At 63.3% G+C, this 26855-nt stretch overlaps 3 protein-coding genes across 3 annotated transcripts; 1 reads left to right on the top strand and 2 right to left on the bottom strand.

Annotated features, from left to right (window-relative positions):
- The first annotated feature begins 1859 nt into the window (after positions 1-1859).
- On the top strand, positions 1860-13425 carry ENG (endoglin). Its single transcript, XM_042786948.1, has 15 exons — positions 1860-2040; positions 6120-6277; positions 8459-8593; positions 9197-9359; positions 9556-9712; positions 9877-10009; positions 10241-10412; positions 10499-10644; positions 10784-10921; positions 11174-11218; positions 11360-11470; positions 11575-11820; positions 12033-12096; positions 12200-12301; positions 12779-13425. The coding sequence occupies exons 1-15, from the start codon at positions 1983-1985 to the stop codon at positions 12895-12897; spliced, it is 1947 nt and encodes a 648-aa protein (XP_042642882.1). The 5' UTR covers positions 1860-1982; the 3' UTR covers positions 12898-13425.
- On the bottom strand, positions 13273-18392 carry FPGS (folylpolyglutamate synthase). The gene is made up of 15 exons (XM_042786949.1): positions 18280-18392; positions 17199-17327; positions 17003-17056; positions 16814-16878; positions 16598-16712; positions 16387-16464; positions 16016-16077; positions 15821-15923; positions 15663-15740; positions 15432-15579; positions 15236-15334; positions 14881-15031; positions 14690-14765; positions 14304-14370; positions 13273-14201 (listed from the first exon to the last, which is right to left on the bottom strand). Exons 1-15 carry the CDS (start codon positions 18382-18384, stop codon positions 13774-13776), a joined length of 1758 nt encoding a protein of 585 aa, XP_042642883.1. The 5' UTR covers positions 18385-18392; the 3' UTR covers positions 13273-13773.
- A 633-nt stretch (positions 18393-19025) lies between these two features.
- On the bottom strand, positions 19026-26383 carry CDK9 (cyclin dependent kinase 9). The gene is made up of 7 exons (XM_033011913.2): positions 26261-26383; positions 25654-25735; positions 24766-24856; positions 22704-22870; positions 22353-22524; positions 22128-22276; positions 19026-20891 (listed from the first exon to the last, which is right to left on the bottom strand). Exons 1-7 carry the CDS (start codon positions 26350-26352, stop codon positions 20526-20528), a joined length of 1119 nt encoding a protein of 372 aa, XP_032867804.1. The 5' UTR covers positions 26353-26383; the 3' UTR covers positions 19026-20525.
- Between the last annotated feature and the right edge of the window lie 472 nt (positions 26384-26855).

The following is a 26855-nucleotide window of genomic DNA, read 5'->3' as shown; positions in this document are numbered from 1 at the left end:
GACCCCAGCAGGGCCTCCCCCCACTCACTGTCGGGCTGCTGGGAGCTGGGCATAGAGCCAGGAGGCTGTGGGGGGAGCCGTGGGGGGCATCAGCACTGGGGGCAGCTGAGGTCACGGGGCCAGGGTGGAGGAAGGAAGCGAGCAGGGAAAAAAACAAAAATACCCAAGAAGAAAACCCAAATCCGCCAGATTGCGACATCAGCCCCGTGGCTGGGGCACGGAGGGGCCCGGGGCTCTGCGGGGAGGCAGCCGGGCGGCGGGGCAGGAAGGATGCGGCCATCTGGCCGGGGCTGGGGCCCTGCCAGCACCACTGAGCCGGGGCTGGGGCCGGCGGGCGCTTGCCTCGTGCCGGTGCAGACGAGGGGACAGGGGACGTGTGGTTTAGGATGCTACAGCCTAAAGCTGAGGGGCGGGGCTAACCGTCTCCCGTGTGCCTCAGTTTCCCCAGGTGGCAAGCAGAGCGGTGGGGCTGGGAGGGGGGACTCTGCAGTGCCTGGGCACTCTGCCCTCCTGCCCAGCGTGGCCCCCGGGAGCTTGGTGATGGGTTTTTGGATGCTTCTCTGGTTGGAAAGCCCGAGGCTGCCCCGTAATCTGTAAGAGGGGAAGATGCTGTGCTGGCGCTGAACGGGGTGCACATGCGGCCACCCCCCAGTCACCCTCCTGCCTGTCACCCCGTGCCCACCCCAGCGTCTATCGCCGAGGGGTTCCTGCTTGTCACCCTGCAGTGTCACCGCAGGGAGGGGGGTGCGGGAGGGCCAGGGGTGCCCGTGCCTGGTCCTGGTCCCCATCCCTGTCCCATGCCCGGGTGAGCACCCATCCCCACGGTCCCCAGGAGATGGCAGTGCTCTGTCATGGGAGACGTCTGCTGTTCACCCCAAGGTCACAGACATCTCCGGGGACATCCTGGCTGGTGGGGACAGGCCTCGTTGGTGGGGACATGTCCTCATGCTGTCCCCCAGCCAGCAGCTGTGGCTGGGGATGGAGATTACCGCCGGGGGGGGGACCTTGCTCACACCCCCACAGGGGTCCCAGCCCCACTATTAGCTGTGTGAGGGCTTTCACCTCGGGCAGCAGCGTTCCATGGGAGGAATGGGGCAGGGGGGCAGAAGTGGCTCCCTGGGTGCCCCCAGCCGCCCCCCTGACTCCCACCTCAGCCGTGTTTCGCTGTCACCCCCTCGCCCAGGCACTCCGGTCCTGGGGGACCTCCCACCCCCAAACCTGCCTGCCAGGCAGGGATGCCCAGGCAGTGCTCAGCTGGGGCCTGGCCGGGGGTACGGGCAGGGCAGGCAGCAGTGCTGGGGGACCCTCCGCCTGCCCCGTGGCCCCAGAGCGGGCACCCAGGCCCGTGGGGCAGTCACCGGCCCGGGACACGGGTGACCCTGCTGGGGTGCTGCCTGTGGGCGGTGTGGGCTGAATGTCGGGGTGCTGTGGGGCAGCCCCCTGTCCCCATCCCCTGCGGCAGCCCCCTCCTCGCTGCGTGGGTTGGGCTGCGCAGCAGCAGCAGCAGCGTGCATGGGGCGTGTTTGAGGGTGGGTGGCGGGTGCACCCCACCCAAACCCCTGCGTCCCACCTGTCCCCTCGCTGGTGCCACCCCAGAGGAGGGGGTCCCTGCGCCACTGTGTGTGTGTGTGTGTGTCCCTCACGGTGCTCCCAGCCCACCCCTCCAGAGGTGACACCCCCGCAGCAGCGCGCTGCGGGGAAACTGAGGCACGACGCCGCCGGCGGCGGCGGGGGGATGGAGGAGAAGGGGGGGGGGTGTGTGTGTGGGGGGGGGGGGGTCCCCATTTCCTCCCTTCCCCTCCCCGTTGCGGGCAGCTGCCGCCGCCCCCCCGCCGCCCGCCCGGCCCCAGCGCCGCCAGCGGCATTTCCTCCCGGCGCGGAGCCGCGCCGCCCGCGGACCCTCCTCCGAGGGGAGCCGGTTTCCTGCCGCCGCCGCCGCCCGGCACTCGGCTCTGGCTCCCGGGGAGCGGCCGCAGGCGGACATGGGCCCCCGCACCGCCCCGCTGCTGCCGCTGCTGCTGGCCCTGCTCGGCCGCCCGGGTGAGTGGGGCTGGGGGGGGCCACACGCACACCCCCCCCCCGCCCTCCCAACCTTAGACGGGACCCCCGGGATGGCAGCACCGCCGCGACCCACCGGTGACTCCGTCCCGGAGTGGCCCCGGGGAAGATGGGGGGGGGGGGGTGCCGCGTCCTCGCGTGGGGTGTAGGGGGGCGGCGGGTCTGTGGCCAAAGGGGTCCCGGCGTGGGCAGTGTCACCCCTAGGGAGAGAAGGTTTTGGGGGGCCGCCTCGGGGGTGGGGAGGGACAAAGCACCCCAAGCCCCGGGGGACACACACAGAGCGCAGCCCGGCTGCTCGCTGGGACACCCCCCCCCCTCAAAATCCAGGCTGCGTCACCAGCGTTCGGGAGGTGTCGAAGAGGCCGTTGCTGTGCCCGGGCCAAGCCAACGGCACCCAAGGGGTCTGGAGTGGATTTCGTGGCCTCCCAGCACCGTGGGGTGTGTGGGGAGGTCGACCGGGAGCTGGGGACAAGAAATGGGAAAAGCCCCGTAAAGCCCAACATGAGGCTTGGGGACAGAGCTTGGGGCTCGTCCACCTCCGGAGCAGCCGGGCAGGGAAGCACTGAAGCCACCCCGAGGTCCGTGAGAAGCCGCGGGGGGATTTCAAGGTGGGGGTCGTGTCTGGGGGAGGGCAGGGAGCTGGGGGACCTGGGGACGTGACCCGCTGGCAGAGGGAAAGGGAACTGGGAAGGAGGCAGCAGCCCGGGGAGGCCGGGGCCGGCGGCACTGCGTATCCTGGCTGGGTCGGTCCCTCCCGGTCACCGCGGGGGCCAGCACCGGTGGGTGCTGCTGGGGCGTCCCCGCTGCCAGGCTCGGCGCCCGCTCCCTGCCCACTGTCACCCGCTGTCACTGCCTGCAGCGGTGCCAGGCAGTCCCTGTGCAGTGAGGCTGTGCTATAGGGGCCACGTCCCCCGTAGCTCTACCCTACAGTCCCCATCCTACATAGATGTACAGTGAGCTCTGTGTTGTTCATAGTTGTGCCATTCGGTCCCCGTCCTATAGCTGCGCCATAAGGTCTGTGTCCTCTGTAGCTGTATGATACAGTCCCCATCCTATGGCTGTGCCATGCGGTCCCCATCCTACATATATGTGCAGTAAGGTCTGTGTCCTGCGTAGCTGTGCGATACGCTCCCCATCCTACAGTTGTGCCATATGGTCCACATCCCATGTAGTTGTGTCAGAGAGGCCCCATCTTCCCTATCTGTGATGTATAGGCCCTGTACCACGTAGCAGTGCCATCTGGTCCCCATCCTACACAGCTGTGCAATGTCATCTCTGTCCTCTGTAGCTGTGCCATACAGTCCGTGTCTTTTGTATTTGTCCCATACGGTCTCCATCCTATATGTCTGTGCCATACAGTCCCTGCACTATTATGGCTGTGCTATATGGGTTGAGTCCTATGTAGCTATGCCATACGATCCCCATCCTGAGTAGCTGTGCTGTATGGTCCCTGTCCTATTTAGCTGTGCTATATGGTCCCCATCTTACGTAGTTGTGCTATACAGTCCCCATCCTACATAGCTATTCCATACTGTCCCTGTCCTGTGCAGGGGTGTAATGCAGTCCCACTCCTAACTGTGCTATATAGTCCCTAGCCTACAGAGCTGTGCCATACAGTCCCTGTCCTGCATAACTGAGCTATACAGTCCCTGTCATATGTGACTGTGCCTATATGGTCCCTGTCCTGTCTGCTTTATAAACCACATCCTATTCATCCGTACCGTGTCATCCCTGCCCTATGTACCTGTGCTATATGGTCCCTGTCCTATGTAGCTGTGCCGTATGGTCCCCATCCTGCCTACCTGTGCCACACATACCTCGTCCTGTCCGGCTTCAGCCTCTCCCCCACAGGGACCCACAGAGCGCCCATGGTGGGTGCAGCGCCGCGGGACTGGGGGTGCCCACAGCAGACACAGTGCTGGGGGGCCTGGTGAACTCAGCAGGCTTCCTGAGGTGGGGGATTTTGTGCCCCCCTGGCCCCAGCAGGGACCAGTGCTGCTGCCCACGGGGTGAGCACAGTGCTGGGTCGTCCCTGCCTGTCCCTGGGGAGAGGCTGCTCGGCACCCGGCTGTCTTGGAGAGGGGCAGGAAAGACACTGCCTGCCTCAGCCTCAAAGCCTGATCCCATCCATCCCGACACCTGAGCCCCGATGCCGCCTCCGCACGGTCTGACAGCCAGCGGTAGCTCAGAGGGTGACAACCCCCCCTCAAGTTTGCAGCGCAGGGTCCGACCCCATTCCTGACCCTGGCTGAGACCGGCCAGCTCGTTACACAAGTGCCGAGGCGGCACAGCCGGATGCCAAGATGCCGGAGCGGCGCTGCCCGTCCCATGGGGCATCCTGTGCCACCGGAGCCACCCTGGCCCCGCACCCCCAGCCCAGCTCCCGTGGGCGTTGCTGTCTGCCCAGGGCCTTTGATCTGCTCCCAGAAATTGCCCCCCCCCCCCGGCCCCCAACCCACGGGGGAACCACGGTGGGACTGTCCCCACTCCCTGGTTTCGGCTGCGCCGGAGCGAGGGAGAAGGCAGGCGGCTGGAAAAGCATAAAGTGGATTTTCTTTCTTTCTTCCTTTTTATTTTTTTTTCCCTTTCCTGGAGTACAAAAATAACAGCGCCCTTATCTGATCGCCCCGGGCGGCCCAGCTGAGCCCCCTTATCTGATCCTGACATAATGTTGGAGCCCGCTGCCTTCCCCAGGGACTGACGGTGCCTGGCTGGCACCGCTGCCCGCATCCCCTCCGCTGGCATCCCTGCCCTGCGCCGGGTACGAGCCCGGCCACGGATCCCTGGCCCTGCCTGACTGCCCCGCGGGATGCTGCCGGAGGTGTGATGAGCTGCCCGTCCTCTGCCCGGCAATGCCAGGGGCTGCGCGGCCGTGCCCAGTGCCGTCGGGACAGGAGCGGAGGGGAAGAGGGACGCAGCCTGTGGCGCCCAGATAAGCAGCTGTTTATCTTCCTCCCGATGCTGCTGGCCGCACGGCCGCTGCGCCGGGGGGGAGGAAGCGCCGCACAATGAGTGGGCCCGTGGCAGCGTCACCGGGGGGGGTCTGCGCCGTGACCCTGCCGCCACGGCCACGCCACCCCGACAGCGAGACGTGGGCCAGGGACGCCGTGGTGGGCATGATGTGGTGTGAGTGGCCCTGTGGCTGCTACATCCCAAAGCCTCGATGACCTAGAGCATCGTGCCCGCTGGCCCCGGTCCCCATGGGGGCGGCTGGGTGGCCTGGGCACGGGGTCCCATCACCTCCCAGTGTGGTGGCTGGAGACACCAGGGACGGGGAGGGACGGGACGGGAAGGGATGGAGCTCAGTGGCCACCTCCACAGCAAACACAGCACCCCAGGCACCATCTCCCCGGGGGAAGCCCCCACCTATGGCTCCCCAGCCCCCGGCAAGGGGGCACCCATGGGTGCAAGCGGGTCCCCAGGACGCGTCGCAGCACAGAGGCCAGCTCGAGGACAGCCCGGCCGCAGCAGGGCTGTCCAGGGCGGGGGAAATGGCCGAGGCAAATGGGGATTTACAGGATCAGGCCTTCAAGCGGCTGTTTGCGCTCAGGATTTCCCTTGGCAGCCACCCGCCGGCCCCGCTCGCTCGCGCGCCGCGCGGGGGGTTTGGGCTGGGGCGAAGCTTGCACCTCGGCGCCTGCGGAGGATGAGCTTTACAGCCATTTCCATACCTGAGCTTCCCACTTTCCTGCGGCAACGGGGATGCGGGGGGGGGGGGGATGTCCTTCCGCCACCACCCAAGCGTTCGGGGCAGTCGGGCGTGAGTTTTGGCACGCGGCAGTGCCGAGCGGGGACAGTGGATTTTTCCAGCCCGGATCCGAGGGTCATTAACGTGATTACAGCAGGAGCTGGCAGCGGCAGACGAGCCCCGAGCAAACACGTAGCAGATGCTCCCGCGGGCGCTGCGCTGGGGGGTGCGGGGGCAGCGCTGGGGCCGGCGTCGCCATGCAGCCCCCTCCCGCATCACGTCCGTGTCCCGTCCCTTCCCGTCCCCCCCCCCCGGGTGTCGTGTCACCCCGTGGCCACGCAGAGGACCGACGGCTTCTTTGCTTTCCGCCCAGGCCCCGGGAGAGCCGAGGGCTGCGACCTGCAGCCGGTGACGGCGGAGCCGCCCATCACCCTGTCCTACACCACCAGCACCGTGCAGCGGGGCTGCGTCAGCAGCAGCTCCCAGGGCACCGGCCGTGACGTCCATGTCCTCAGCGTCGAGTGGTCCCAGGTGAGCGAGCGGGGTCCTGATGTGTCACCCTGGCACTGCCACCCCAACGCTGTCACCCCAACACTGTTCCCACCAGGCAGGGGGTCCCGGCTGCTGAAAACATTTCCTCTAAGATGCAGCAAGAGGACCCGGATTAGCCTCTTCCATTGTGCCCCCGCAGCTGCAGTGTCTCAGTCCTGATGGAGGTTTAAAGTCTTTAGAGGCAACTTTTCTAACAGCCCACGCTGCCGGGGCTGTCCCTGCACTGCATGTCCCCCCGAACCCCTGTTTCCCTGGGGAGGTGGTCTGGTCCCTGCTCAGGAGCAGGGCAGAGCCGTGGGCACCCGATGGGGACCACACTGGGGAGGAAGAGATGGAGGGAGGGATGGAGGGAGGCACATCACGTGAAGTCAGCCAAGCCAGCGGAAACCTGGCCACGGGTGTTGGCACAGCCTGCCGAGGGGCGATAACCACATTGTGGGTGCCCCAGGCATCTTTTGGGCGAGGAGGGGTGCAGAGCAGCGGCAGGGCAGGGGCTGCGTCCCCGGCTGGAGCTGGTACCGGTTGGCACTGTTGAATGGGTTTGCACCAGCACACGGGTTTGCGCGGCTCCTCGGCAGCATGATCTGGCTCCCCTCGTGCTAGCTGGGCCCCGGCAAACCCAGCACCCGATTTTGGCCCAGCCCTGGGCCACCCGGCGCCACATTTCCCCCACCCCGTTCCCCGGCGCTGCCTCCCAGCTCTCCCAGTTCTGCTTTTCAGAGGGAGGTGGGAGCTAGGCTGAGAGCTTCTGGGGAGGGTGGGTTTTGCAAGGGTCCCTCTGCCCCAGCCCGGTGTGACCTGGCCTTGGCACCCTGGCCGGGGGTGTCCTGGGGTTGTCACCGGCGTCGGCGGGGGACACACACTGATGTCACGGCTGTGGCACTGAGCCCTGCAGCACGCGGGGGGAGCAGGGCAGGGACGCGGCTCCACTTATAGAAGAATTACTGGAAGCCACTTTCTATAAGCAGATCCCCACGATGCAAAAAAAAAAAAAAAAAAAAAAAAAAAAAACCAAAAAAAGAAAAAAATAACCTGAAAGGCAGCGGCGAGGCTCCCACTGCTTGCGCAGCCGAACAATGGAGCGCCACAAAACACGCGGCAGGAAAAACAGCCGCCGGCTCCTCCCCGACGCCCGGGGCCACCCGGGGTCCCCGGCCACCCACGCTCGCGACGGGGCCACGGCCGGGCTGGGATGCCCCCAGCCCCGTCCCACCGGCCCCGTGCCCAGCAGTGGTGTCTGCCTCCACCCGCCCGGTCCCTGGCTGGTTTTCCCTGCCCGCTGCCTGGCTCAGCACTTTGCGAGCAGTGATTCAAGCAGCAGTTGCCAAACTTAGCGCCTGGTGTTTCAGCTTCCCCATCCGGATTTCCGGCTGGAGGCCACCAGGCAGTGCCGGCCACGGGGAGCGGTGCGTGCCACCGCTGTGTCCTCGGCATCCCTGCACACCAGCATGGCCAGTCCCGAGCCTGGAGCGGCTGCAGTGTGCTGGGATGGAAGTGGGAAACCCATGGAGGAGGAGGGATGTCCCGGTGCCTGGGGAGGGGATGCTCTGAGCTTCACTGGGGGGCACCCTGATACCTACAGTGGGGATGCTCCAGTGCCCAGAGTGGGGATGCCCTGGCCCTGGTGTGGGGGCACACCAGTCCTCAGTGGGGGGACACCCCCAGTGCCCAGTGTGAGGATGCTCTGGCTGCTGGTGTAGGAATGCCCCACTCCTTGATGTGGGGACATGCCCATCTCTGTTGTGGGGACACCCCACTCCACAGTGGGGTGACACCCTGGTGCCCAGTGCAGAGATTACCCAGTCCCTGATGCAAGGATACCCTGGTCCCCAAGGTTGGGTGCCTAGACCCCAGTATGGGGGTGCTCTGGACCCCAGTGTGGGGATGCCACTGTCCCCAAGGTGGGGGATGCCCTGGTCCCTTGCTTGGGGGAGCCCGGGGGTGTTTGCCCCCCTGATGTGGGTACCAGTCCACGTGGCATCTCTGCACCCCCTCAGCCTGCCCCTTAAACCTGGCCACATGAACATGTTTAAGGGCCAGACTGATGGCTCTCCCTGCTGCCTCCAGGGGCAGGTGGGGTGGCCGGGGCATAACCACGGAGGTGACAGCAATTGGGGCTTGGCGGTCACAGTGGTGACACTCTCCTCTTTCCCCCTCCAGACCTCTGCCTTCCCGCTCAAGGTGTTTGTCACACCGCGAGCCAGTGGCTGCACCCAGTCACCAGTGCTCATCCTCCTGTGCGGCCGCTGTTCAGCCATCATCACCTCCCCGTGCCCGGACCTGCTCATCCACACCGTGAGTGCCGCGGCCCCATGCCAGGAGTAACCCTGGGGAGGGGGCAGCAGGGCTGGGACCAGCCCCGGAGACATTTGGGGGAGGGTCAGTGGAGGAGACCGGTCCCCCCATCCCCGGAGACGATGCCTGTGGTGCCCCAGGGAGGAGGGGACGCGCCTGGCTGCTGCCAGCAGTGCTGAGCATGGGGCTGGCTGGGCAGGGAATGACGCACAGGGCTGGAAAAAGCTCCCGTTTCCTCCGGCCGGCGGGAGGAAGGTCAGAGATGGGGTTTGGCTCCAGTGAGCTGAGCCGAGGTCCTGGCGCTTTGTTAGCAAAATAAACCTCCTGCTTTGTTTGTGGCTAATAATAAAGTGGGCCGAGCTCCCCGCGTGCCGCCGGCCACCCACGCCACTCCCAGTCTGTGGCCCCAGAAACCCCCATTCATCTGGGGTGACCTCCAGCCACACTGGAGCCGGGGCTCCAGGGATGCCCAACGGGCTTAGCATTACACCTACACCCACCATGCCAGGGGAAAGGCTTCCCACACCTTCCCCACACCAGCCTGTGCCGGGGAGGGATGCACCTTGCCCCCAGCCCCAGCTCAGGCTGCTACTTGCCCTGCAGGATGCCCTCCTTGGCCCGGAGAACACCACATCACTGAGCCTCAAGCTACCCATGGCCACTGACAAGGGGCAGCTGCTGGCCTGGGCTCAGGATGCCTACAGGGGCATCACGTCCTACAGCGAGGTGCGGGATCCCCGCTGGATCCAGCTCCGCCTGGGAGAAGGTGTGTGGGGCTGGGGGCTGGCACTGGGGGGCCGGGGCGGGCAACAGTGCTCCCAAAGGGTGACAACCCACCGGGGCAAAGCACGGTCCTGGGGGAGATGTTATGGGGACCCATGCTCCTGTCCCTGAGCACCTCCCCACCTGGTGAGCCTGGTTTGGCTTTGGTGACCCCCCCCCTCCCGCACACACCTCCACAGACACCAGCAGCCCCCCGGATTGCATCCCCCAGGAGCACTTTGATGCCATGCCACACCTCGAGACTGAGGTCTTCTTCCACGCAGTGAAGGGCTGCTCACATGGGGATGCCCAGAGCACCAGGGCCGCCCACATCGTCCACCTGCAGCCCAAGCCCAGGTACCGGGGGTGTGGGACAGGCGGTGGGACGTGCTTGGAGGTGCTCAGGAAGGGGTTGGGGTTCTCTCGCAGGCAGAGACCCTCCACCCCCATCCCAAGGTGGGTATGGGACCTGCCGGTGTGGGATGCTGATGCTGGGTGGGGGATCTCGGGGGGTTTCGCAGCTCCCCCATCACGGAGGTGAACCTGTCCCTGAGCTGTCCCAAGAGAGCCGTGAGCAACCAGATCCTCATCCTGCAGAGCCGGGCCAACCCCACCTGGTCTCTCTCCATCAACAACTGCGACATCCAGTTCCTGGTAGGGCCGAGAGGGATGTGTGTCCCCAACACCAAGGGGGCCGCCAGATGCCCAAGAGATGCTGGTGGCACGGGGAGGGTGGCAGGAGGGCAGCTGGGGACGCTGGGCATGGGGAGGTGGCAAGCCCTCCTGACAGGGAAAAACCCCGAAGCTGACCCTGCCTTGAGCATCCCCAGTTGTCCCCATCCCTGCTCAGCCCCACCCGCGCTGTCCCCCTCAACGCTGCCATAGGTCTCCGGGAACTACACAATCATGCCCATCTCCGTGGGGCTCCGTGGGGAGCTCCTGCCTGACACAGAGGAGGGCCTGGTCGCCAAAGCCTTCGAGAAGAACTACAGCGTCATTGCCTCCTACTCCTCCATCCCCGCCAGCAGCCGCATCAGCCTGGAGATCCAGGAGCAGGGTGAGGCTGCAGATGCCCCATGAGTGGGTGGGATTGGGGAGGGTCCTGCTGCCCCCACTCAGTCCCTCCATGTCCCTGTCCTGCAGAGATGGCCAGGAGGGTGCCTGTGACGACACCCACCGCCCCATCCTCCACCATCACCCAGCTGCCCCACATGCTGCTGTTCATGCTCCATCCCTGGAAGTGCACGGATGAAACCATGGAGATTGTCATTGCCAGGTCCCACCTGGAGGTGAGACAGGTGGGGGGGCCAGCATCACTTGGGGGGCGGGGGGCTGAGGGGTGGTGTGCCATCCCACTCTGGGCGCTGGGGGTGGGTGGCACGGGGATGTCCCCAGCCGGTGGGTGACCGCTGGGTGCTTTTCTCCCAGCCCATCAAGGACGTGGTGAACATCACCCTGCGGGACATCAGCTGCCAGGCAGAGAAAAATGCCACCCACTTCATGCTGAAAACCCCGCTCAGCCACTGCGGCACGTCACTGGAGGGCAGGGGCCACGCCACCAATGAGGTGAGGGGGGGCTGGCGGGGGCACTGCCCCCAGCCCCGCTGATGTCCCCTGTGGGCTTCAGTGATACCCAGTGGGGGCTTCTCCACTGGGACCCCCTTGCTTTTGCACGGCCCGGGTGCTGGTGGAGATGGGGAGTGGGGACAGCCCCCCCCCCCCCATCACATGGTGGGATCCCCCCGATCCCAGTGGGGACAATAGGTCCCAGCAGTGGGAACCAGCTTGGCTGACCCAACCCTCCCCACCTTCTTGCAGCTCATCCTCAACCTGGCCAAGGGTGCAGAGCTCCAGAGCGTGCGGGTAAGAGCTGGGTTTCCCAGGGTGGGCTGGGGATGGGACTGTGGGAGAAGGGTGCTGGTGGCACTGCTGGCTGGGTGCTGGGTGCTGGGGGGGGTGGGGTGGGTTGGGGGGGGGTGGCCTCAGCACCGTCCCCGCTTGCAGGTGGCCTTCCAGTGCAACATCCCACGGGAGCTCTTCCTGCGCCTCTTCCCCACTGCCGCCTTCGAGGCACCGCAGACGGAGCTGGAGGTCAACAAAGAAGCCTTCGTGCAGGTACCGCCACCGTGCCCGGGCTGGGAGGGGCATCCAGCTGCCCCCAGGCTGGTGGTGACCCTGACGGTGTGTGTGTCCCCCCCCCTCCCACCCCCCCCCGGCAGGCGTCCATGCGGTGGGAGGACCACCCAGCCGACCTGCAGCTGAAGGAGTGCTGGCTGGTGGTGCCGGGGCGGGAGCCGGTGCTGCTGGTGCAGGGCGGGGAGGCACGGAGCGTGGGGGTGGCCGTGCTGGAGGCCCCCCCCAGCAGCCACGGGAGGAAGGTCTGGCGCTTTCGCTTCACCTACGCCGTCCCCGAGGGCGGGCGCGTCCCCTTCTCTGCCAACCTCAAGTGCAAGGCCGGCTTGCAGGTCAGCATGAGTAACCCCCCCACACACACACCCCGTGATGCCAGCATGCTGGTCCCCACCATCAGTGGTGGCAGCTTGGTGGGTTTATCCCACGCCGCCGGGTGATGGAGCCCGGATGGCAGCAGCATCCCTAGTCCCCAAAGAGCTGGGGGCTCCTAACCCTGTCCCACGGCGCCGGTCTACTCCTCTCACCCCAACCTCCACCTCTGCAGAACAACACCATCTTCGAGAAGGTCCTGGTGGTGACGTTGAAGGATGGCTGGCAGCCACCCAACAGTGAGTTTGGGGCAGGGGAGGGGAATGGGGGTGGGAAGGGGACCCACCCACCCACACCCACACCCACAGCCGCGGTGGTGCTGACGGCCTCATCTTCCCACAGATCGTGGGCTGGGGCTGGCCGCCGTCCTGGGCATCACCTTTGGTGCCTTCCTTATCGGGGCTCTCCTCACCGCTGGGCTCTGGTACATCTACTCGCACACCCGTGAGTACCTACCACCCCTGGGAACACCCACGGTGGGATGGGGGTGGCCACGCGTGTGTTTTTTGCTGGGTTGCCCATGTTCCCCGCCCCCCCCCCGCCCATCCCAAAGCCCCCGGCCGAGGTCCCCAGGTGAGCCAGGGACCAGGCTGCTGCGTTGCCATCATCCCTACGGCCCTCCTGGCAATGACAGTGGAATAACCCTGCTCGGGGTGGCCAAGGCTCCCCAGGGTCCCCTCTACAGCCCTGGGGTCCCACCTGCCCTCTTGCCTGCTCCTGGTGCCACCATAGCCCCCCCCTCCCCGTGCCCATCTCCATCCTGGGGGCTCAGGGGCCAGCTGGGGAGCGATCCGGGACGGTTCGTGCATGGAGGGCTGGAAGGTCCCGTGGGGATGAGCCGTGGCCACCGCCGGCCGCCCTGAGTCTGGTTTCCCCTCGGTGTTTCTCCCCCCGGGCCCCGCGGCGGGCGGCGTGAGCCAGGTCCCATCTCCAAACTGCAGCCGGTTTCCAGCACGGCGCCGGCCTCGGAGAGCAGCAGCACCAACCACAGCATCGGCAGCACCCAGAGCACCCCCTGCTCCACCAGCAGCATGGCCTGACTCCCCCGGGCCCCCCCGAGCCTCTCCAGCCCCCGGCCGCCGGACTTGGGGATCCACTCCGGCCCCATTAAGCTGTTTTTTTGCCCAATATCTCAGGCTGAGCCCGGAGGGGGCCTCCGTTACTCATTCAGTGAATGCTTTGGCCCCCTGAGGGCAGCCCATGATGGAGGGGGGGTACCCTGCAACCCCCCGGGGGTCCCCCGCTGCTGGGTGCACGGGGGAAGCGGAGAGAGCAGCTATTGCCAAAGCCCTCCCCAAGACTCCCCATCAAATGGGGGAGGGGGGCAGAAGTGGGTGCCCCCAGGACATGCCCCAGCACTTGGGGTGACCCCCGCACCCCTCCCACGTCCCCCCCAGGAAGGCAGCAGGCACCACTGGGAGCAGCAAGAAGTTTATTGGGGGGGTGGAGGGCTGCTGCCCCACCATGGGGTGATGGGCAGAAACCACACACCCCCCCCCAACCCTGCAGCTCCCTGTCCAAGTTACAAACTCCTTATTAATAATAATAAAAATCTCCCCTACATTAAATTAGTGGTGCCCTGATGCTGAGCCTCACCGTGGCTTGAAGCTCCCACCTACCACCCCCCCTGAAACTGCCCACCCCCCTCCAGGCACTGGGACACCGGCACAGCCTGGGGGCCACCCCAGTCAGTCTCACCAAGATGGGTGGGGACTGGGAGCATCCCCACCCCACGGCCAGTGTCCCCGGGGGGGCACAGGCAAAAGGCACTGGGGTGAAAAGGGCCGAGCCAGGATGGGGTTGGGGGGTCCCACGTCCCCACCCCAGCCGCCTCCGAGCATCATCGGGGGCAGAACCGGCTCTTCAAGTAAAAAGAGGTGCAAAGCCCCGTTCCTCCCCCCACACACACCTCCCTGTTATTGGGAAAGAGAAGGGTCAAGCAGCCGGAGGACCCCCCCCACCAAATGCAGGCTGCCGGTGACCAGGACGCGGACGGCGGCCGTCTCCCGCAGCAGCACGGCCCCGCTGCTGGCAGCGGGGTGGGGGTGAGCCCCCGTGGCGGCCGGCGCTGCCAGCCGGGGGTCCCGGCCCTGTGCCACCCACCGCAGCGCCTGGGCCAGGCAGGGAAACACGAGAGCTGGCGAATTGAGGGGTCGCGGGGCCGGGGGGACCAGAAGCAGAGTCCCTCGGGCGGGGGCTGGCTGCAGCAGCCCCCCCACCCGCAGGGGGGCCGGGAGCCAGGGGTCCTGCCCCCCCTTCTCCTCCAGCAGCCGGGTCCACGTCTGCTGGTTCTCCAGGCAGCGGGTAAGAGCGTTTTCCAGTGTTACGTTGAAGTTTTGCTGGTCTGGGAGGGATGGGGATGGGGGTCAGGGATTAGGGGGGGCCGGGGAGGGGTCGGGGATGGGGTAGGGGGGGCCGGGGGAGACCCCGGCTCCCCGGCACTCACCCGCGTTGCTGGCCATCGACACCTGCGTGAAGTTGGGGCAGAAGACGGCGTAGTCGAAGTGGCAGGGCTGTGGGGAGAGGAGGGGGTCAGCGCTGTGGTAGCCCTCAGGACCCCCGCCATGGGATTTCCACTGGGACCAGTCCCCTACCGGCAGGGTTACAGGGGATTGTTCCAGGGAGGGGGTGATCCAAGTCCCACCCCCCTGCACCCAGGGCTGTGAGACGCAGAGGTAGGATACAACCAGGGACACCCGGGTGGACAGACAGACAGACAACACAAGGCATCAGCTCCACCTCGCGGCTTCTCACACCCACAGCAAAGCGGGAGGAAGGGAATCCAGGGTGCAGTGATGCTCCCCCCTCACCCCTCTGCTCCCAAAATCTCACCAGCAGTAGCTTGAGCAGCGCCGCCGTGTCCCGGTCCCCCGTGGCGTTGAAGAGCAGCACGCGCACCTCGGAGCCACTGCGGGGAGAAAGGGCAAGTGGCCCATGCCCCACGGGGGACCCCCAGCCCCACCACCGCGCCCCCCCACCCCTCCCCACCCCGTGTGTGCGTCCCTCGTGTCCCCCCTCCTTACTCGTGGGGTTTGTCCTGGTTGAGGGCGGCCTGGCGGAACCAGCGGACGCAGGCCTGGATGCTGCTGGTGGTGTGGGCTCCGTCCAGGTACCACGTCACGGGGCCACGGGGCAGCACCTGGGTCCGGCCCAGCCACTCTGTGTCCCGCAGACCTGGGGGGGGTGAGGGGGGGGGGGGACAGGGTATGGCTGGGACCCCCATCCAGCACCGGGACCCCCACCGGGATCAAATGCGGGGCGGGCAGCCCAGTTGTGCCCTCCAGCATGGGCAGCATTGGCTGGGGGCTCAGCGTGGCCCCCCCAAATTGCGCCCTGTGACATGGCGGGCGGGGGGTCCCGGCCGCAGGCATACTGCACCTTGGATCATGGCGTCGGTGGGTCGAAAAGCGGGCGCCAGCGGCACCGTCCTCCCCACCAGCTTGGCGGCTGGCAGCACCTCCTTCAGCTCCCCGAGACCTGGGGGGGGACGGACAGACACCCCGCTGAGACCTCGGGGGTCACGTCAGGGTCTGACCCCCCCCCATTCCCCTGTGGCCCCCACCGCCCACCTTACCCCGGCAGCCGCGGCGCTGCAGCCAGGTCCGTGCCAGCTGCAAGGCCAGGGCGGCGTTGGAGCGCTGGTGGGCACCCGCCAGCCCCAGCTCCAGCGCCCGGCAGCCCCCCTCGAAGGCATCCAGCTCCGGGCAGAGGTAGAGGGGACACTGCAGGGAGAGGAGGCTGAGTCCCCCGCCGTGGCGTACCCCCCTCCAACCCAGCCCATCCGCCCTCCCACCACCCAACTCACCTCCAGCTCCTGGGCTCGGTTCCTCAGCACCTCCAACGGCCGCTCCGGCTGCGCCACGGTGAACGCCGGCACGCCGGGCTGCGAAGGGTGGGAGTGCTCAGAGCCACAGCGGAGCGCACCCCAAAACCAGGAGACGGGGAAGGACCGGGTCTTCCTACCTTAAAAATGCCCCCTTTCTGCCAGGCGATCTTCTCCATCGTGTCCCCCAGGATGCTGGTATGGTCAATGCCCAGAGAGGAGACCCCACACACCACCGGCGCCCTGGGGACACAGCGCGGCAGTGTCCCCACTGTCCCCCTCTTGCCATGGGGACATCAGGCCCAGGGGACAGGCTCAGCCCCGCCAGCTCCTACCTGATGATGTTAGTGCAGTCGTAGGCACCGCCAATGCCAACCTCCACCACCGCCAGGTCCACCTGGGGACACAGGGACACCGGAGCCATCACAGGGCCACCAGCACCATGTGTCCCCACGGATTCGGGGATGCAGTGGCGGGGGGGGACGGGTCCCTGCCACTGCCCCTCCAAATATGTGCCTCAACACATGACCCACTTGTGGGGGGACCATCCTACTGGCACAGCGTCCCCTGCTTACAGCCGTGACAGCCCGACCGATGCAAGTTCTGCCCCAAGTGGGGGCTGGACCCCACATTTTCCCACCCCGCCCCGAGCTTCCCGCAAACCTGAAGTCCCCACCACAAGCTGAAGGCCACCACCACCACCCACCTTCTCCTGCAGGAAGACGTGGAAGGCCATGATGGTGAGGAAGCGAAAGTACGCCGGCATGCTGGCGTGCACCGGGTCCTGCCGGGCAGAGTGGGCGTAAGGAGACAGTATGTGGCATCCCCAACTGGCGCTGGGGCACACGGCCCCCGGGGAGGGAGGGGGGGTTCCCCGAGAGTGGGAACACGCCCCCAACGAGCCCCGCTGCCCCCACCTTGGTCTCCTCCAGGCGGTTATAGACGAGCCAGAAGTATTTGCTGAAGAGCTCCTTGCTGATGGGCTGCCCGTTGATGCGGATCCGCTCGCGCACCTGCACCAGGTGAGGGGAGCTGGGGGGCAGAACGGGGCGGGGGGGGGCCACAGTCAGGCACAGCACCACCAGCCCCCGCCCCCCCCCCCAAAAAACCCTCCCCCAACCCCTCCCACCCACCTGTAAAAGCCCGTCTTCAGCCCATAGCTGCGGAGGATGCACTCAGTGAAGGCGCACGCCGAGCCCTGGGGAGGTGGCAGTGTTAAACCCGCCCCCCCCCCACCCCCAGCCACAGCAGGGCAGGGGCAAATGGAGCCAGAGACGCCGGTGGCCCCCCCAAGCCCCCCCAGCACCGCCCGCCCGCCTCACCTTGCCCTTTGTCCCCGTGACGTGGATGATGTTCAGTTGATCCAGGTCCTCGACCTGCCGGAGGTCAACCACCCCGTGAGACCCCCGCGGCAGCCAGGGCCGAGCACGGCGGCACCGCTGCTAGGATTGGGGGGGGGGGGACGACACACACACACATATGCACAGGGATGGGGGGACAACCCCCCCCCCAACTCACTTTCAGCCCGCTCCTCTCCAAAAAGCCGCGCATGGCTTCCAGCTGGGCCCGGGGGTCGCCGCGCTCCCGCTTCACCTGCTCCAAATAGCTGGCGTTGGTCTGCAGGGTGTTGAGGGTCCGGATGGCGTCCTGGAGAGACACCCCGCCCCGGGGGGTGGTCAGGATGGCGCCCATCACCGCTGCCTCGGGGCTGCGCCCCACCAGCCCGACACACCCCGACCCACCCCATCGGGCTCGGACCCCTCGGCGCTGCCCGCGCCCACCCACGCCGGCAGCATCTCCGCCATGGCCCCGCGGGGACGCGCTGGCAGTGCCAGGGCCCGTCACGGGGACACGGGCTACTTATCGGCGGGGGGAGCTTGCCCCTCCCCGGGTGCCCCTTGCCCCCGTGGGCGGCCCAGCACGCAGCACCCACCCCTGCCCCAGCGGGACAAGGGCACCCATGGGTGCGAGCGGGCGGCGCTCCAGCGCCGGCCCACCCACCCCACTGGTGTCTCATTATCGGCGCAAAACGAAGCGGCTGCCGTGAGACAACTCGGCTGCGCGCCCACCCGTGTGAGCGAGTGTCACCGGTGCCACCGAGACACCCCCCCCCCCCCCCCCCCCCCGAAACCCGCGCCGGGGGGACGCGGGGCTGTGCGCTGCAGCAGGAGACCTGGCGTGGGACGAGTCCGTGTGAGGACGCCCCACTCGAGGCGGCCGGACCCCGTGTCTGCAGACGGTGATACTGGCACCGGTGAGCGCGGGGCGGGGCGGGGCGGGGGCTCCGCACCGTCGCTCAGCCCCCGGGGGCCGCCGTCGTCCCCACGACGCCGGGCAGCCCACGCGTGCCCGCGACGCGCCGTGGCTGCCTGTCTGGCTGCCGCGTGCAGGCCGGGGTCACCCCGGTGCTGCCACGGGGGAACGGAGGTTTTTCGGGGTGGGGGGGGCAGCGGATAGAAAGGCGCGGTGGGGAGCGGCGGGTTGGCGCGGCCCGGGGCTGCGGGAGCGGGGGCTCGGCCGCCCCTCACGGTACCGGAATCGCCTCGCTGTGTCCGTGTGCCCGTCCGCACCGCCCCCCCCCCCCCCCCCCCGCCGGTACCTGATAGTCCATGGCGGGGGCGCGCGCCGGCCGCGTGCTGAACCGGCGCCCGGCGGCGACAGCCCGCAGCGCCCCGCGCAGCGCGCGCAGCCCCCGCGCCACCATCCCGCCGCGCCGCGCGCCTGCCGCCGGGAGCCCGCGCCGCCGCGTGGGGCGGGACCGCCCCAACCCCCCCCGCCCCATCCCGACCTGCCGCCGCCATCTTTGAAACGGGCAAGTACGCCGCCACGTCGGAGGAGGTGACGTGGGGGGGGGGCGCCATCTTTGTGAGGGGCAGCGAGGGAGGCGGGCGGCCGGCTGGGACCCTTCCTTCCCCCCCCACCTCGGGCGAGGTTTGGCGTAGCAGCAAGCCCACCCCCGGCTTGAAGTTCCTCCAGCGCTGGGGTCCGGCTGAGCCAGGACACAGCCCAACAGCAGGGTACAAGGGGCAGCTGTGGGGCGCAGGAGCCCCCCCCCGGCCCCTCTCCAGCCCCCATGCCCAGCAGCATCACCTTCAGCCGGTGCCAGCAGAGCTGCTCCCAACAGCCTCCTCTGCTGCTGCATTAATCTACTGCAGCACTAATTGCGCTGACCCTCCATCCCATTAACAGTGCGGGGGGGCAGGCAGAGCCGGGCACCCCTGGCACTGGAGTCACCCTGTCCAAACCCGGTCGCTGTCCCTGGGGATGACAGAGGTGCTGTTTTACAGCACTCCAGCTGCTTTCTCCCTTTAGGCAAAGGAGTGACACAAGGTTAAAACCAGCCGCTTGGGAAAGGACCATGTTTATTCACAACCGGCAGAAGTCATCTGGCTTATTGCTTGCAACCAACTTCATTTTTCCCAAAGAAACCAAGTCCCCCCAACCAGGCACTGTTTCAGAGCCCCACACCAAGAGAGATTTACCTTGTACACGTCCTTTATCATCCTCACTTTTTGTCCTGAGAACGGCCCTGCTCACCACTGCTTCCTCCCCTGAGACCTTATGCTACTGACGTGGCTTTTGCCATTAGTCTGGTTAACGGACAACCTATCAAATGCCAAAGGTTATCACCCACTGCATGTCGTACATCTTATTTGCTTGAAAGTCTCGGGATCCGTGGGGCTCATCGAGAAGACGGCCAGCTGGCGCTGACAGCCACGGAAGACAAAGTGTTCGGCGAGCGGCTCCGCTGTGGCAGACTGCGAAGGAGCACTCGCCCTGGACGAGTCGGTCCGGTCCCAACAAGCTGTGGCACGAGGTGTGTGCCCACCATCACAGTGCATGGAGCCGCTCGCTGCACCCGGGGAAGGCAGCAGTCTTGCTCTAGACTCGTGCAAAGAGCTTCAGGACAGAGGAGCTGACAGGCGAGTATTTGAAGGGTCACCCTGCTCCCAGCACAGCGTTCCCAGCACTGCCACCCCATCATGAAATCCCTGCAGACAGTGGGACGGCAGGGCTCACCCCAGGCTGAGGCCAGCGCTCACGACTCCCCCATATAAACTCCTGCTGCAGCCAGCGCTATGGGGAACACAAGCAGCAGGCTGGGTGTGTCTGACAAGACTCCTAATTGCAGTTTGCAGTGAAGAAAGCATGAACGCGGCATGCTGCTACAGAGACCAACAATTCCCATTGTAAATCCTGGCTGTATGGAGCAATCTGCTCTGCCAGCTACTCCTCTGGTTTTCCCAGTAAGCCCCCTTCTAGGCTAGAGCCCAAACTCCAGCGAGAGGTAGTCATGCTGTCTAGAGTGATTCTGCCTTCCCCAGGACACCTCCATGCTACACAGAAGCACCTGCCTCGTCCTACCTCAACACTCCAGGGTTCAAAGGATATGTCGCGCAGGAGCTATGACCAACCGAGAGAGCTGGGACATCTCCCAGCAGGACTCAGTTTGATCCAGGGCAGCTATTCCCAGTCCTGCCAGTTACAGCACCATTTGCCAAGAGCCCCAGCACTGACAGAGCCACTTTCTCCATCACCAGGTCCATAACGATCGATCCACAAGACTAATGTAACCAATGCAGACTGTTGCAGGGGGGACACAGGCTCTGTGCCAAAGCTGCAGGGAAACAACCCCAGGCTCGCAGGCGTCACCTCTCCAGTCCCGCAGCTCCACGGTGGCTGGGCTGCTGCACGAGGAGAGGAGACAGCAGAGCTCAGCTAAAGCCAGCAGGCACTTCGCCTTGAAGACAGTCCCTTCCCAGACAGAAGGACCCAGCCAGAACATCCCTGCTTAATGCAACCTGCGGAGTAGCCCAGCTGGGCCCCTGCTGGGGAAGCCCCCGGTCAAAACACCCTGTCAAATTCAGTCTGGTTGGTGGCGGCCGGGTTCCTGCCCTGGTTCGCTGGCTGCTGGGGCATGTGCCCACCCCTCCTGCGTGGTGGGGCCAGGTACTCGAACATGGACTGGTTGTGGGTGGACAGCATGTTTTTGAGGTCTGAAGGCATGGGGTCTGACCAGAAGAAGTCATGGTTCAGTGCATCGTCGCTGTCAATCCGCTGGGCGGGATCCAGCACCAGCAGCTTGTCGATGAGGTCGAGTGCGTAGGGGTCTTTGACGTAGGCTTTCAGGCGATCCTTCACCTTGCGCTTCTGGCCCTTGGGGAGATCCAGCTTCTGGTACAGCTCGTATTTATCCACATTCGGCCAAACCTGGGAAGGGGCAGGAAGGCAGGGTTGGGAAGAAACAGTTACAGAGAGGACAAGCCATCTTTGCTGCTAACACCCTCAGGCAAACCAGGGTGAGGTCTGCCGAGAGAACAATACTGCTTTATAACCTCCAAGCCAGCAGACCTTGCTCCCACAGTATGAAGGAGGCATTATAGGGTGCACTAAAGCCTGGAGACACGTGGACAAGTCAGGACAGAGTCCTCCTACTGTGGACATGGCAAGCAGGATGCTCTAGGATTTCTGGTTCTTCCACAAAAGAGCTAATAGAGAGCATGGCTCAGGCCAGCTACAACATCCAGGAAGGTAAAGTGACAAAACTTATTGCTAAATAACAACCTGGACGTACATGGCACCTATTAGCCTTAGAAAGCAAAGCCTGCTGCAATCACCAGCACTTATATCAACCCTGATCTGGGAGAGACCACAGTGTAGGTATTTACATACAAAAAAAAAGCACCTTCAATGTATGTGCATAATGAACATAACAGAGGTATCAGGCCTCTGTAGCCATCTGCACAACACACCCCACTAGATTACAGCCCTGGCCAAGAGATCCCTCAGATCAATCCCCCACAAGAGGGCAGGACAAACTGTGGTTAAATAAAGAGCTGAGAAAGGGCTGACTGCTCACACCAGGGCTGAGCTGATGCCACAAATCACAAGCCAGAATTAAAGAGGCTTTTCAAGGTGACCAGTGCAAAGCAGCAGCAACAAACCTCTCAACACAAAACAATCAATCCACTCTTTAAACAGAAATTCAGAAGGTGTTTATCTGAGAGACAACCCCCAAACACAGGCTAGAACAGATTCCTACACGTAACATTCTGTTCTTTGACACTCAGAACAGCCAGCATCCTCTCTGTGTTCAGAAACAAGGACACGACTCGCCCTTCCCGAAGGAGATCTGTGAGGCCAAGTTCACCCTCTTATGTTTAGGAGGTTGAACACAAGTAACATGACAGCTGTAGTTTACGCAGAGCAGCAAGGAAAGCGCAGCGTCCCATTGCGCACTCAGCTCCCAGGAGGCAAACAGCATTTGCAGGAGGTTCCCTAGCCTCCCTGCCAGCAGCAGGCACACTCCAGTGCTGAGAGGACACAGCACCAGTGACCAGGGCAGGGAAGAGGCCCAGGAGTGCCCAGTCCTGGTCCCTGCCCACACCACCGCTTCTCACCTCTCTCCTCCCACCCTCCACAGCTTACCCACGCTCTCGCCCTCACCTCCGGCGTGATGGACCCACAGAGCTGGCTGATGAGGGTGAGCTGGTGCTGCTCTGTGTTCCCCTGCATGATGGGGCTGCGGGTCCACATCTCTGCCATGATGCAGCCTCCACCCCAGAGGTCAATGGGGGGACCGTAGTCCCGCTCCCCTAAACGGAGACGCCGTGTTAGTCACCCCGGGGAACGAGAAGGGCCGAGAAGCCAGCAGAGCCCATCACCTCCTACCTAGGAGCAGCTCTGGTGGCCGATACCACAGAGTCACCACCCGGTTGGTGTAGCGGTTCGGCTGGCTGTTCTTAGCCAGGCTGAAAGCTCGAGCCAGCCCGAAGTCCGCAAGCTTCAGGACTCCATCCCGCGTGATCAGGACATTTGCAGCTTTCATGTCTCGATGCAAGATCTGTACAAGGACAGACATCAAAAAGTTAAGCCACTCAGGTACCTTCCTTAGGAGCCCAGTGCCAGCAGGGCACTCAGACTCCAGAGATGGAGCACAAGGAAGGACTTTCCTCCAGCCTGTGCTAAGGCACCCGCTCCTCGCAAGGCCACAGAGCGCAGGGTGACCTCAGGGCCCATTACCTTGTTCCTGTGGATGTAGTAAAGTCCATTCAATAGCATCTGCATAACTTTCTTGATCTCTGAGAGTGTGAACTTGACGTGAGCATTGCTGAGAAGGCCAGCCAGGTCGTGCTCACAGAAGTCAAACACAAGGTAGATGCTGCCCTTGCAGCGGTTGTATGGAGAGGCTACAGGAGAGGCAAGGAGGGACTGTCAGAGAGGGACCCTTAACCCTGTCACAGCCCCTCCTGACCTCCAGCCACCCTGCTGCTCATACAACGCTCACTAGACAAAGCCTCAGGGCACGGGAACACAGAGAACTAGAGACAGTCTGCAGGCCTCAAGATTCTTCATAGAGAGTCCCTAAGTCAGCACAACTAGCAGCGGAAGAACAGGGGATGAGGATCGGAGTAGCGAATGTCATCAGACAGGCAAGGAAAGGGCATAAAAATCTTTGAAAGATTAATTTTGTGTTGTTCTGTGCACATAACGGCTGTGGGGTTTCCTCCCTTCAAGCTGTGGCTGGTAGGTGCACATACCACTAGCTGCCAGCCACACACCATCACTGATTGCATCAGCGATAGAGGAGGCACCCACAAAGACAGCCCCAGGAAAAATGCAGAAACAGAGAAAATCTGTCTAATACAACATTAGAAAGGGAGGTTTTCTGCAACCTCAACCAGCATCTATAAAAACGGACTGATCTGGATCAAAGTGATTTAAAGCTTCAACTCCCATTGCAATTTAAAGTCAATAACAGGAAACCTCAAATGAAGCAATCGATTTCAATCTTGTTCCTAGAGCACACATGCAAAATGTTATTAAAAAGAAAGGCTGATTTTCATCAGCTGTAATCAGCAAAACCTGCTGACCAGCAACTCCAACCGGAAAATGATGGCTAAGCTCAGCCCCCACAGAAACACACCCCTCTCCTCTGCCAGCCAGGAGGGTGCCTGATAGACTAGCTTTGCAGTTCCTTACACGGCCCCTACCGCACCTTTCCAAGGTAAAAAAGATAAAAGCTTAAAGTATGAGAACAGCAAATGCAGTATTTCTACTCTACTGGAAACTGAGGTCAAGGTAGATTTGGAAAAAAACTGGAATTCAAACAAAACACAAACAACCAGCATGTCTACAAAAATATTTACCTTGGGTAATGCCAGACACGCAATCATCACAACTTGTTTAATCACACAATGAATTAAAAATTAACTTGTTGTTGGTGTTTCTACTTGTACAGACAATAATCTACATGCAGTGGAGTACCTCAAGTTCCCTGTTCTAGGCCAGGGATTTCTACCAGTTCAGTGACTGGACTTTGTAAATAACATCATCACCAGACACCTGCCACTTTTGTTTTTATATAACTGAAATGATTGGCTAGAGTACGGCAGGCTTCTACATCAGCTGCCACTTTTAAAAGTATTTTTCTAGTACAAATCCATATAAGAGAATGACATATAAATACTAGCAAATGCTTTAAAGCAATTTCACTGGAAACAGCGCCAGGCCAGGTGCAGTGAGCATGCCAGTCGTGTGGCAGAAGAGCAGCTCAGACCTGCCCCATGCAGATTCCCGGCCCTCACACCACGAGCAGTTACTGTCACCCACAGAAAGAGACACGAAGCGAGTCTCCAGCCTGGAGTTGTGTCATCAGCTCAGAGCTGCCACAGACCATCATCAGCCAACCGAGAGGGACAGCTCCAGCTCCTGACGGAACCAGCTGTGCACAGCCACGACATCAGCTCCAGAACCCTCTGCCTCAAAATCTCTCTGGTGCTGGTTTATTTAAGGCCTCTCAGACAAGAGTTTTACAACACAGACAGCATTCATCACCACGGCACAGGCATATCCTAGCAAGACTGACAACAGCTTTTTCCAGCCAAGCTGCAGCAATGTCCTAACTCATTTAGAAACTGTTTTCCAAGATGAGTGTACCCTCACCCCACATCACAGGCAGGAACAGAGGCCGGTGCTCAGCTAGAGGACCCCACTCCCAGCACGAAACATCGGTCTGCTCAGCAGCAAAGGAAGGCTGAAAAAAAAGCCAACAGCCAGCGCAAGGGAGACCCCCGCAAGCTACCTTTGGTCCTGCAGATTTCTATGAGGTTCACCACATTCTCATGTTTGAGCAGCTGGAGGATTTTAATCTCTCGCAAGGCTGTAATGGGGAACTAGAAAGGAGAAAGAGAAGACAGGGATCAGGGGTGCAGGAGACCAGGCCACCCCTGCCTAGAGAACAGGAGGGATGTGACCACAGCAGCTTGGCAGGCACCCTGCTGAAGCAGCACTGTGACAAAAAGGGCAATCACAGGTTTAAAATATAACACCAACACTGGATTGTCAAAATTTATTCATCATCAGGCCACCACTGGCGAGGGAGATTCTGCCACAAGGTAGAGGTGTTTGTGTGGTGCTGAGACGAGCACACAGACACCTCTCCCTCCTCTTGTCACCTTGCACGTTCATAACAGGACACAGTACAGCCCAGCTCGAGCTGCAGACTCCCCAGCTGCTGCCCGTGCTGTTTAAGCTGTTAACTCTCTCCCCAGCTTCCCCCAGTTCTGCACACCCCTGAGCACGGGCCTTTCATGCACCACCCAGCTCTTCCACAAATGACAGCCAGTGTGGAGCCCTACACTGAGGGTGATGGGGTTTTGAACAGGAGGAGGAATGTGTGGGCAGTGTCACCTCCCAGCTCCCCACTGCTGCCACGTGCCTTTGCAGCCAAAAAAGTGATAACAGGCTGTACATGTTGGCAGGGCAACCACAAGACCCAACATTATCACAGTATCAGCAGGGGAGGAAAAAGACCTGTCCACACCCTTACAAGGTCAAGATCTGGCACTGTTATAGCAGTAAATATTGTTAAAGAACAGAGTGAAAACGCATCTCTGTAGTCCCAAAGATTAGCCTTCACCTACAAACCCCCCAATTCAGGCCTTCCTAAACACAGCCCAGCCACACTCACCCCCTCCTTCTCATTTTCCATCAACACTTTCTTCAGTGCTACTTTTTTGCCTGTCTGACGATGTTTGGCTTTGAAAACTTCCCTGTAAAAACAGAAATAAATCTGTGAGCAGCACAAGGAAGAAGGGAAGGAGCCGGGTGCTCCCAACAAGGGACAAGACCAAACAAGACACACTAGAGTGCCATACAGACAGCTCTATGCTGAGCCACCATCCAACCCAGCCGCATCCCCTTTGGACCAAAGGCCCTTAGGACTGGCTGTGCCAACCCAGAGCCCAGAGCTCCCACAGCCCCACAAGGATTTTGGGCAAAGTTGCACGTTTTGGGCAAAATTGCAGGTCACCGCATCAAACGTCCCCTGGGTAAACTCTCCTCTGCCAGGGCGTGGGACAGAGCGGGGCCTCGGTGCGGAAAAAAAGAAGGCTCAGTGGCCAGGCCGATTCCCTGGGGCCAAAGGGGTGGCTAGGGAAGGGACACCCAAGCAAGGAGCCCTCAGGCCTGCGGCGAGCGGGCCGCGGGCAGCAGGCCCGAGGGCGGGGTAGGCCGAGGAAGGCTGAGGGAGGGCCGGGACCGGGCGCGGATCGGGCCAGGGCCGGAGGGACACTCACCCAAAGGTTCCCTGCCCGATCTTGGCGAGCTTTTCGTACTTAGAGACCTCGTCGCAGAACGGGCACTCCACCATGTCGTACTGCTTGGCCATGTTGGCCACCGCCGTTGCCACAGCACCACGCTACGCCCCTTCCGCCGCGCTGTCACGCACCTTCCGCCCGCGGGGCCTCCTGGGACTTGTAGTCCGCCGGCGGCGGCCATGTTGTCACGGTCTGTCACTCTCTCGGGTTCCGCGGAGGGGCTTTTTCCTGCTGCTGCCGGTTGCGGCCCCTCGCCCCGCCGTGAGCCATCCCCAGAAGCGTGTCTATGGCCGTGCCCGTGCCCCGGCATCCTCAGGAAAGCAGCCCTGTGTCCTTCACCGTTGCCCACATCTCTCTGCGCGGCCCAAGGGCACCGAGCAGCTGCTGGTGCTGGTGGCCCTAAAGTCCGTCACCATGTCCCCCGCATGCTTAAACCCATCAGGGATTTAGCAGCATTTCTGCTCCCTGGCTCTGTGCTGCACCTGCACCCAGGGGCTGTGGTGAGGGGACCCCATGGCCAGGGCAGGAGGACACCAGCCCGTGGTCCCAGGGGGACCCCAAGTTCCTGTCCTGC

Source organism: Tyto alba, unplaced genomic scaffold (genome assembly GCF_018691265.1).
Source record: "Tyto alba isolate M040663 unplaced genomic scaffold, T.alba_DEE_v4.0 Super-Scaffold_11, whole genome shotgun sequence".
Taxonomy (NCBI): domain Eukaryota; kingdom Metazoa; phylum Chordata; class Aves; order Strigiformes; family Tytonidae; genus Tyto; species Tyto alba.
The sequence above is the reverse complement of the archived record's forward strand: the minus strand, read 5'-3'. Positions and strand labels throughout refer to the sequence as shown.